At 30.9% G+C, this 12,246-nt stretch overlaps 4 protein-coding genes across 4 annotated transcripts; 1 reads left to right on the forward strand and 3 right to left on the reverse strand.

Annotated features, from left to right (window-relative positions):
* On the forward strand, positions 1 to 1,661 carry TVAGG3_0673250 (microtubule severing; the record flags this gene model as incomplete). The annotated part of the gene is made up of 1 exon (XM_001327164.1): positions 152 to 1,588. The coding sequence occupies one exon, from the start codon at positions 152 to 154 to the stop codon at positions 1,586 to 1,588; it is 1,437 nt and encodes a 478-aa protein (XP_001327199.1).
* A 294-nt stretch (positions 1,662 to 1,955) lies between these two features.
* Positions 1,956 to 3,227, reverse strand: TVAGG3_0673260 (amphoterin-induced protein family; the record flags this gene model as incomplete). Its single annotated transcript, XM_001327163.1, has 1 exon — positions 1,956 to 3,227. One exon carries the CDS (start codon positions 3,225 to 3,227, stop codon positions 1,956 to 1,958), a length of 1,272 nt encoding a protein of 423 aa, XP_001327198.1.
* Positions 3,228 to 4,682: 1,455 nt separating this feature from the next.
* TVAGG3_0673270 (armadillo (ARM) repeat-containing protein family) lies at positions 4,683 to 7,757 on the reverse strand (the record flags this gene model as incomplete). Its single annotated transcript, XM_001327162.1, has 1 exon — positions 4,701 to 7,757. The coding sequence occupies one exon, from the start codon at positions 7,755 to 7,757 to the stop codon at positions 4,701 to 4,703; it is 3,057 nt and encodes a 1,018-aa protein (XP_001327197.1).
* A 2,072-nt stretch (positions 7,758 to 9,829) lies between these two features.
* On the reverse strand, positions 9,830 to 12,151 carry TVAGG3_0673280 (uncharacterized protein; the record flags this gene model as incomplete). The annotated part of the gene is made up of 1 exon (XM_001327161.1): positions 9,830 to 12,151. The coding sequence occupies one exon, from the start codon at positions 12,149 to 12,151 to the stop codon at positions 9,830 to 9,832; it is 2,322 nt and encodes a 773-aa protein (XP_001327196.1).
* Positions 12,152 to 12,246: the final 95 nt, after the last annotated feature.

Consider the following 12,246-nt stretch of genomic DNA (forward strand, 5'->3'; position numbering starts at 1 on the left):
ATCAAGTTATATTATTAATACCATGGGAAATGCATAAGATATCTTTTTCAAAATCGATTTTGCTTAGAATCCCCTGCAAAATATTATTAATCGAAACAATATCATATATAAAGTTAAACTGTTGAAAGCAAAGCCAACTATTTCTCTAGAGATGCCTCCCCGCATCTACATTTTCGGGCAGGAGGTCTATACTAAAGAAATCAATTTAGCATGTTTGGGCCACAGATCCGGAAAAGTATATGCAACAGCATCTCCAGATCGAATTTTATATCTTTGGTCTGTTTATGAGAAAAATCCTATTCAACAGTATGGTCCTTTTAACTCAAACATAACAGCACTGACATTTAATTTCCAAGAAGATCAAATTGCACTCGGAACTCAAGAAGGATATGTTACAATTTTAGACTTAGAAGAATCTAAAACAATAATGAGCTGGTCACCGGATGATTCAAGGATTACAGCAATCGCAATACATCCTACTTCATCAAATTACGTTGCTGTTGGAGATATCAATGGCAAAATTAAAATATTTTCAACAGAATATCAGATGCCAATCCAACAATACTTTATTACTAAAGCACAAATAAATACTATAAAGTTTTGCCCACAAGGACGCATATTAGCAGTCGCTGGAATGGATTCTCAAATCCATTTCTTTGACATCCTCAGCGGAGTCAAAATTGGCGTTTTTGTAGACAATGTTGCTCCTATTACATGCATTGATTTCCATCCAGAGGAGCAAATTTTAATTTCTTGCGCTCAAGATCGAAGTATTCACGTATACAACTTATATTCAGACGAAATCTTTACATCCTACCTTGTAGGACATTCTACACCTACTACCATTAAATTTTCCCTCAATGGAAGTACTTTTGCAGCGTTTTCTGAAGCTGCAATTTCAATTTTTTCTACAGCTTCTATTACAACAGTTGATCACTTCATGACTCCAAATGATGGATTGATTGACGCCAATTTATTTGATGAATGCGTTGAAACTATTTGTGGCGGAAAATTATATCCTTCAATTTCGATTTTTGACTCGAAAACATTCCGTGTTATCGAATCAGAACTCACCGAAGAGAAGAAAACCAAGAAAAGGAAGAAAAAGAAGAAACTCGATCCGTATATTTACGACCAAGGCAATCCTAAGAAGGTCAAAGAGATCTACAAACAATTTAGATCGTCTAGAGCTGAGTTTTTAGCTACAATTTCCAGGAAACAGAATGCTCACGCGAGAATGTGCGAAATGATCAGATCAAAAGGGGTAAAAGGCATGGTTAAAGAGGTTGGCACGAAAGGGGAATGCTCTTTGGAATGTTTGCAGCTTCTTAACAACTTCAAAATGCTGAACAACGCTGAGATTTCGCTTGATATTTTGTGTGTTGCGAGATTTTGTCTGAAAGAGGACTTGAAATTGTCATTAATTGCAATTAGATCAACTCTAGCGAGTTGCCGACAGATTGACAAGCAAATAGAGTCTGTGATGCACGATATAGCACCAAGAATTGTTGAATCTACTTCTCACTCTGATGAAATTGCGAAAATTTTGTCAGAAATTATCGAAAGATGGCCAAATCTCATCAAATAGATTTAAATAAATTGTTTAGTTTTATAATTTCTTTTATTTCAGCTGATTAATGTGGATTCATTTCTTAATTCCAAAACTCAGATTCAACAACGGATCATTCTAATAGAACCCTTCAATAGCGAACATTTAAAATCAGAAATAACAAGGAAAAAGACACTGCAAATGCCATTCAACTTTACAACATGACTGCTAATTTCAGATTTAAAATCGAACAAAGCATTCGGATATTTAGCACTATTTTTCTAGTTTCCTTATAAAACTTGTTCAGGTTTTTCACACAAATTTTCAGCCTTATATGAAAGCTGCATATTTGGGCATTTTCAGATGATTATTTTTGCTGATATGAATATAATTAAAAAAAAGTTTTTTATTTACAAAACGATGTCAGTATTAATGTTGTAGATGCAATATCATATATGTAAGGTGTTTCAAAATCGCGAGTATCATGATAAATCTTACATGAAACAATAAGATTTCGAGGAATTCCAGAATATATGATCATTCTTAGGAAGTCGAGTTTCGTGTTCTCAATAATAAGAGGACACCGAATTGAACGACATTCAACAAATGAATGAGATTCAACATTTTGGACTGAAAGAGGGAAGTTAATGTGTTGAAGATTTAAACAGTTGTTGAATGAATATTTTTCTATCAATGAAACACTGCTTGGAAGGATAGTGATATTATATATGTTATTGCATTCATTGAATGAGTAACTGCAGATAACACTGCAATTGATAATAAGAGTTTTATCTAATGATCTATTAAGATGAAAAATGAGATATTCACCAGTTTTATTTTTATAATATATAGTATTATCAATACATTTACATCTATCTGAATCGAAATTACTTATTTTTTGAAGTGAATTACATCCTGAAAATGAATTGTTTGATATTTTTACTAAATTATTTCTTTCTGTAAAATTGATTGAATTAAGTTTTATGCAGTTTAGGAATGAATATTCTGATATTGTCTCAATAAATGACGGAATATTTATACTCTCTAATGAATAACAATTCTCAAATGATTTATAACCAATTAATCTAGAATTTTCTAATATATTTACACTTCTCAAATTAGTACATCCACAAAAACAACTATCAGGGATATTATTTAAATTGTTGACAGATTGAAGCTTGATGCAATTTTCAAATGCATTATTCATAATAACTAACAATTTTGAAATAAAATTCACTGAACTCAGTTTAATACATTCTTTAAATGACTCAATTCCTATATATCTCAAACCAGCAGAAGAAAAGTCCAATGAATATAATTTTGAACAATTTCTGAATGCATAATTTTCAATTGAAATTAATTGTGAATCTGCTTCAAAATCCAGCTTAGAAACATTTGAATTTTCAAAAGCTCGTTCTTTGATTGTAGTTACTGTTTTCGGGATTGTAAACAGATGATACGAGGCGGAAACTCCCCAATACTCATATAATTCAGTTTGATTCGAATTCATTATATATAACTTCGGAGTAATAATAAGATCTGATCCATTTATATATGAAATTGAAACATGTGTATTTCTATGAATTGCAAATACGGAGGAAAATATTGTTTTATTAGTAAAAAACATCTTTATTTTCGGAGAATTATCTGTAACGAAGTCTTGGGCATCAATAGTCATTGATGAATTAGGGAAAATAATATGTTCTAGTTTTGTACAAGAGCTAAACAAACCATGACCAATGTAATCTAATGTTCCTAAAAAAGATACATTTATTAAATTATCACAAATACTGAATGCAGATTCTTCTATCCTTTTTACATTATCTGGAATTGAAATCGAGATAAGATTTGTAGAACTAAAGCAAAATCGTCCAATTGTAGTGAGAGAACGTGAAAATGTTATTGATTTGAGATTAGAGTGATAGAATAATAAATCTCCAAAAGCTGTGACATAATCAGGAATTTTAGAAGATTTTTTACAAATAAAGAATAAAATATTTTTATTTGCAGAAAAAACAAAATTGTTATTCTCAACTATTAAATCTTTATTATTAGTGTGAATTATAAGATTTGTTAAGGTGACATACGGATTGTAAAATGCATAACCATTAACTTTACTGATTTTTTATGGAATTTGAAAAGAAGTAATATGAGTATAAGTAAATACTCCAGATTCTAATGAAGTTAAATTTGATCCATCTTCAAAAATTACATTTTCTAGTTTACCGCAGCTTCTAAATGCACTACTTCCTAATATTTCAACAGATCCTGGAATAGTGACATTTGTCACTAAACAATTACTTTCAAAAGCTTCATATTGTATCTCAAGAAGCCCTCTTGGCAAAAGTATTTCAGAAACTTTATTGCAATTGCGAAATGCAGAATCAGATATTTTTTAAAGTTTATTACATGATGATAAATTAACAATAGTTAGATTCTCGCAATTATAAAAACTATATGATCCAATTGTTGTTAAGTTAGGATTATCATGAAAGGAAAATGAATTCAAAGTTTTAAGTTCATAAAAGCATCTGTTTTGTATGATTTCGCATTGAGCTGATATCAAGAGATCTGGCCATGGATCTTGAACTTTGTTAAGTTCTTTCTCGCCATTTGTATAGCAACTTTGCGGAATATCTTTGTAAATAAGAAATAAAAAGAAAATCATCATGAATCATTTACAAATTTCCATTTGTAAACATTTGCTTATGAAAGTAGTTTGAAATAATTAATTGAACGAATACAAGCCAATCCAATAACTAATAATGGCATCCCTTGCCAAGGGGAAAAGAAATATCCCCAAAATTTGAATTATTGAATACTTTATTCTTTTAAATTTAAATTGAATGTGACAATTCATGATTTAAAAATCACAACAGTTGATCTAAATTGGTACAACAGTATGTAGTGATTAAATGATTGCGCTGCACTAATTTCTATATATATATCAGCATAAATTTTCAATTCAAAAAAATATTTTTGATCAAAATTAATTAAAAAATTTGCAAATAAGCATTATACTATACAAATGTATGCATATTTCAATGTCAATATACTAATCAGAAAAGAAAGCAATAGAAATATAATAAAAATTACATAAGATTTTATTTTCGTATAAAAAAATAACAATAAACCGACATTATCTATAAAATTACTCTTGAGAATTCATAGCTGCATTAAAGAAAGCTATTTTCTCTTCGTCACCTTCGAGATAAGTTGAAATCAACTCATCTCTGTTCGGATAAAGCTCCATAAGCTCGCGTAGTACTGCCAAAAGCTTCTCTATGTACAGAGGAGGTATTTTCATGTTGTCGAAAACGTGTTTTGGCAAAGCAAACACGACAACTAAAATTTGGAAGAAACTTTCTTTGTAAGAAATGTCTGCTTTGGAGTACAACCAGATGAAATAGTCAATTTGCTCTGTAATGTACTCGAAATCCTTAACTAATGGCATTGCACTCAAAGATGGCAACATAAATTCTTCTATATCATATTTATCTGGGCAAATATTCATCACAAGCATTCCAAACGCAATCAGACAATTATCTCTCATCCTGTAATACCTGTCTGCATTCGATCCTTCCATCGTCAGCTTCTCAATACACAATTTATACAAATCATCAGAGACATTTTCAATTAATTGTGGTTCAGCACGTCCTATCTGGTGTATTAATACAAATGCGTCAGCTTCCTCGCATTCTTCTGCTATTCCCATTGATGTTTTGAGCAATTCTTGTTTAAATCCTTCGTCAAGTGACTCGGAACAGCTCGAAACAATGGACGCGAAGAAAGATAAAGCGAAACTCTTGAGAGATGGCTCATTAGATGTCAAAAGATTGTTGCATATCGGCATAAAATCTTGTAATACAGTAAAAGCCATTTCTCCAGCACTTGCAGCGACCATAGACAAAAATAACTGCATAGAATATAATGTCTGTCCACATTTCGATACTAATTGACGATCGTCTGATGAAATAAATGCATTTATATAATTCAATGCATTGACGATTAAATTTCGAGTCAATGAACCAAAAGTTTGGTATTCTAAAACATCGATCATGTGGGCAGCTGTTGAGAAGCCATCGGATGCTTCTTTACTCTCAGGACAATCATCGGCGTCTGGAATAACCGCGAGAATGATATTTCCCATTTGAGTTGTAATTGTTTCGGGAGGTTTCGTCATTGGATCTGCTAAAGCGTCTGCAATGCATGAGACAGCGAAGGCGGACGCACATTTACAATCAGAATTACGACTTTGCGATTGAATTGTTGCGCATTGCAAAGTATGAGTTAAAAACATCTTAGTTAAGTCTGGCGACATATTCGAGAGTATCGCTATAAGCCTAAGCGCGATTTCTGTCTGCTTAAATAGAGCTGTATATTGAGATTCTACAGCTGTTATGTCATCTTCAGTCGCAGCAAAGAGCATTGCCCTTTCATACTCTTTACTTGGGTCTGTTGCAGCTAGTGCTAACACTTTTGACATGATTTGGTCGACAACTTCCATGAAAAGATCAGGTTTTTTAATTGCCATAAGTTCTAGAGCCTGGAAACATGTTAAAGCAAGTCCTTGGCTCTCATTTGAAAGGTTCTCAACAATATAGTTGAGGAAAATCGATGCGTAGTTATCAAATTCTGATCCAACGTTATTTGCTGCGCTATGAATGCATTCTACGCAAATTGGTTTGAGTATATCTGCTGTATCGCTCGTAGAATTAATAATTTCGATCATTAACTGCATAAAAGTCTCTAAATGAGTTGAAATTTTCATTGTTGAAGATCTTACGAGCATATTCATACAACTAAGAGCAGCTTGTTGAAGTACAGGTTCTGAATTCGATATTATTTCTACTAAGAATTCAAATGCCGTGTCAAAAATAAAATCTGACTGATTAATTTTATCCAAAATGTTTGCGAAAGCCGTAACTACGTCAACAGTTAAGGCATTCTTAGCTGCAGCTAATACTTCACTAACTAAAGGTTCTTCTAAATCTCCGATATCGATATAAAAGTTTTCAATAAAAGTATCCACAGCGCTTACAGAACCTTCAACAAGAAGTAGAGAATCTGATTGCATACCTCCTGCAAGAACATCTGCGATATCTCCAAGTTTATCCAAGAAAAATTCTCTTGAACAGTAAAACATCGAAGCCAAAGACCGTACGATAATAAAATGATTAGCCGTATTAGATTCAAGCTGTTGGAACAATGAATAAAGGTATTCTAGGAGTTCTTGGTACTGGCATAAAACTTGGAAAGTTTTTTCAAAGAAGTTGGCTTGTGTAATACTCAAAGGATCATCTGGTTCGAATAGTTTGATGCTGATCAACATGAAAACTTCGAAAATATTGTTCACATAACCTGATTCAACAACAACTGACGTATATTGTTGGCACATTGACTCTATGAGGGTAGCAAACTCGAGTAATAAGTATGAATCGTTCTCTGGCTTATGTACAAGCGTTAAACATAATTCTAAAAGTGGTAAAATATCAACTGAAAATTTTTGGCAATTTATTGCGAAATTAAACGTATTTGCTACACGCTTGAATAGTGTTTGTTGTTCGTAGAATGGTTGAAATATTTGTAAAGCAGAAGCCCAATATTCAGGAATTTTGTCTAAAATGAGATCTGTGTTGCAGCTAGGTAAGTATAAGTAAAATAAAGCTGAATATCGAGTTAAAATGTCCTCAGAATTGAAGCCACGGTCGAGCATAGTCAGTAAAAAATTCGTAGTTTCTTCAGCGTTTTCCTGTTCCATTTGAGACACATCGACAAGTGGACAGAGACAAAGGATAAGTTCCAAATCGCTGTTTTCACCTGATTCTGCCAAACTTTGGATGAAAGGAATAAATACTGGATAATAAACAGCATCCATCTTAAGTTGAATAATATGCAAGATGTTTTGCCTATTATTGTAATCAGATTCTGATTTATACATCGTTAAAAGACTCGCGATTATATCTGACTTCGATTGATCATCAAAAAGGTCCCAGGAGTTACTGACACATTGCTTCAAAGCAATTACAAGAAATTGTCGATATATTGCTTCTGAAAAATCAGTGTAAATGTTAATAATTGTTGAAACCGAAGTTGGCTCTTGATAAAATTGCAACAACCACTCAGTAGCAGCATTAACGGATTCATTACTAGCGCCACTCCTAATGAATCCGATCACTTGCTTAAGTTGTTCGACAATTTCGCTCATTTTATTTTTTTTTGTATAAAAAAAAATCACTTTTTTATTTTGTGATTGTCCTTCATGCCGTAATTTTGATGGAAGTTTGTAGTATACATATTAGACTTTCTATTTTTCTGATTTTGAAGACTTTTTGTTGACTACATCAGATTTTACAAAAGTGACATTTTTCAAAGGTCTGTGTCATTCAGTATAGTTATGGGTTGGCAAAAAACAATACGCAAGCCATTTTTATTAATTTAATGCTCAAAATAAAATATTATTTTTTTGACGTCATCCTTACAAAAATTGCCTCATACCTCTCAATTTTTGGCTAATATAAAAGTCTCATCACACTTTTCAATGCTCGATTTTTAAAAACTGTTTAAAAATGGAGCTTATATTGAAATAGTGTAGAGACTAAAAATTACCACAGACTATTTCAGAGGATTGAGTTGCCACTCAATCCTCTGAAAAGTCTGAGGTAATTTGCAAAATTTTTCTTCTCAAATTGATGATCAAACGGAAACTCGTCAAACACTTTCACTCTGACGTACCGCACTTCTTCTTTTTATCCAAATTTCAGTCATATAAAACAAAATTATTAGTCTCATCACACTTTTCAATGCTCGATTTTTAAAAACTGTTTAAAAATGGAGCTTATATTGAAATAGTGTAGAGACTAAAAATTACCACAGACTATTTCAGAGGATTGAGTTGCCACTCAATCCTCTGAAATAGTCTGAGGTAATTTGCAAAATTTCAAAAATCTTAGCGGCCAAACAAATATGGATTATAGATTCGATCATCTTATTTACGTGCAATAACATTGTTTTCCCTTTACTGTTGGCTTTTCCTTTTATAAATTTCATTATCCAAGTAATTTCCTTATTAATAGGAGTCGAATAGCATCATCAATACAGAAGTTCTGAGTCATAATATAGATTCAACGCACGAAAATTATCTCAAAAATTAGTATGGCCAAATGTAATCCCATAAATCACACTGTTCACAAACCTCATATCACATTTAGAACCAAACATTCAAAAAGTAAATATATTTATTCCTATTTTTTGATTCGTATAAGCTATTTCTCACTTTTTTTCCTGAATCAGCTTTAATTGTTAGCCACATAAGCTGTCTTTTCATTGGAATCGATTTTGCAATATCCCAACATTCTGTTGTCCCATTGAAAAACACAATAGTTTTCGATTTTCAACATTTTAGAAATTAAATTTGAACTCAATTTATCGAAAAAAGGGCGAAATATAAATAACGAAGCCGAAAATTTATGAATAAAAACAAAATACATATATTACATGGAAAGAAATTAAATTATTTTTGCAAAATGTTATTCACTTTTGGGGTAGGGATTTTGGGGGAATTACCTTAAAATGTCACCTAAAGTTCTGGGTTTGAACCTAATGTACTTTGAATTTTTTTTCACAATAAAAATTTGGTTGTTTCAGAAATAATAGTATTCGATGTGTGAAGATTTGAAATAATTAATTGTTTGATAGTTGTAGGTTATTCTGGGAGACATTGCTTATGCAAGTCTCCCAGAATGGCAAATTATCCCGCAATCAGAATACGATTGCGGAACTTTGAGTGGCGAAGTGCAAGATTGCCCTGTTACCACTCTTGCAATGTCATTCTGGGAGATATCGTCACTGCATGTCTCCCAGAAAGGCACTATATTCCGCAATCAGAATAAGATTGCGGAACTTTGACATGAGTATCATTTGCACTCGAGTTGGTCATATCTTGCCATTCTGTGTTAAACCACTTATACTACAATCTTAAAACTTACTTCACTCCTATTTAATATCCATTTTGTATTTTTCGAGAATGCTCAATTATCATTACCTCAAGCCTATAGATATAGCAGAATAATTTTCATATGTATACATATCAATTCTCTCAATTTTTGAAAGCCAGACACGAAAAATATGAAAACAAATTTAAATGTTTATCATATTCTGTAAGGAAAATTCTGACTAAAGACCCTTCAGTGAAAAAAACAGCTTATCTGTATTTTCATTACTTAAGCCTTGTTGGGATAGTATATATAAAGATTAACAATATTTTATGAAGTTTTTTATTTAAAAATATGGAGCCAATAAAAATGTTATCGACCCAATATCAAAATTGTATTGTGTTTCAAAATTGCGTGTATCATAAATGACTTCACATGAAAGAATAAGTTTACGAGGAATTCCCGAATATACAATCATTCTGATGTAATCAAGTTTTGTGTTCTCAATAATAAGAGGACATCGAATAGAATGACATTCAACAAATGACTTGCAATCAACAGTTTCAACTGAAAGAGGGAAGTTGATGTGTTGAAGATTCAAACAGTTGTTAAATGAATATTTTTCAATCAATGAAACACTCTTTGGAAGAATAGTGATGTTATATATGTTGTTGCACTCGTTGATTGAATAACTGCAGATAACGCTGCAATTGATAATAAGAGTTTTATCTAATGAATGATTAAGATGAAATATTAGATATTCACCTGTTTCATTTTTATAATAAATAGTATTATCAATACATTTGTATTTATCTGATCCGAAATTAGATATGTTTTGAAGTGAATTACATCCTGCAAATGAATTATTTGATATTTCAATAAGAGAATTTGTTTCTATGAATATTATTGATTTAAGTTTAATGCAGTTCATAAATGAGTACTCTGATACTTTTTCAACAGATGATGGGGTACTTATACTTTCTAAATTAAAACAATTCTCAAATGATTTAATACCAATCAATGTTGAACTTTCACCTATAAATACATATGACAAATTAATACAACCACTAAAACAATTATCAGGAACATTCAAGATATTACTTACATTCACTAATTTAATACAATTTTCAAATGCATTATTCTTAACAAATAAATTATTTGAAACAAAGCTCAGAGATGATAAATTAACACAATCTTTAAATGATTCAATTCCTATGTATCTTAAAGAAGTAGAAGAAAAATTAAATGATAACAACATCGAACAGTTTCTGAATGCATAGTTCTCGATCGAAAACAATTGTGAGTCTTCTTCAAAATCTATGTGTGGAACATTTGTATTTTCGAACGCTCTTTCTTTGATAGTTGTGACTGTTTTGGGGATTAGAACAGTTTCAGAGAAATATTCGGAAAATACCCAACATTCATAGATAACAGTTTGACTCGAATCCATAATTAATGAACCAGGTGTGATAATAAGATTTGATATGTTCATGTAAGAAATTGAAACATTTACATTTCTATTAATTCTATTATAAAAGAACATTGTCTTGTACGTGAATATCATTCTTAATTTTGGGGTTTCACCATATATAAACATACTAAAATCAACGCTCATTGATGAATTGGGAAAAATAATTAGTTCTAGATTTTCACAATAGTCTAAAATTTGATTCCCAGCATAATCAAAAGTCCCTAAAAATGTAACATTTATCAAGTCATAACATCTAATAAAAGCAAAGTTTTCAATATTTTTAACACTTTTTGGTATTGTAATAGAGATTAATTTTGAATAATGGAAGCAATATTCTCCAATAGAAATCAGAGACTGCGATAATGTAATTTTCATAACATTTGAACTTTCAAAGCATTTATAACCTATAGATGTAACAGAATCTGGTAAAGCGATTGATTCAATTCTAGACATGTAGAATGAATAATCACCTAAAGTTGTGATTGAATCAGGAATTTCATAAGTTTTGAAAGATTTATTATTAAAATAGAATAAAATCTTTTTATCTGAAGAAAATATAGCATTGTTTTCGATTATTAAATGCTTATTTTTTGGGTGGATTGTAAGATTTGTTAATTTGTCAGGCAATGCAACTCCATCAATTTTACTGACACTTTCTGGAATTTGAAATGAAGTGATTTTAGTTCCATAAAATAATGAGTTTACCAAGTGAGTCAAATTCGAACCTTCTTCAAAAATGATATTTTCGAGATTTTCGCAATGTTCGCAAATTGCTTCATCTATTTTTTCAACAGAAGCAGGGATTATTAAATTTTTTACTAGTTTATTACTGTAAAAGGCTCGAAATTGTATTTCGAGAAGTCCCTTTGGTAAGAAAATTTCAGAAACTTTTTCGCAAGAATAAAATGCATACATTGAAATTATTTTAAGTTTATTGCAAGATGATAAATTAATACAAGTGAGATTCTTGCAATTAGAAAAACTTTCTTTTCCAATTGTTGTTAAGTTAGGATTTTCTTCAAATGAAAACGAAATTAATGAATTTAATTTATAAAAACACAATAATTGTATTATTTCACATTTGGCTGATATTCTGAGGTGTGGTGATGTATTATTCACTTTAATAAGTGTCTTGCCATCCTTTGAATAACAACTTTCATCAATATCTTTGTAAAGTAGAGATAATAGAATATTCATATTATATTGGCACTATGAATCATCTTTGAAAGCTCATCTTATAAATATAGTTTTTATTTATCGTATATTAAAATTTAATTTCACCCTATATTATA

The sequence above is a fragment of the Trichomonas vaginalis genome, chromosome III, assembly GCF_026262505.1.
Source record: "Trichomonas vaginalis G3 chromosome III, whole genome shotgun sequence".
In the NCBI taxonomy this organism is placed as follows: Eukaryota; Parabasalia; order Trichomonadida; family Trichomonadidae; genus Trichomonas; species Trichomonas vaginalis.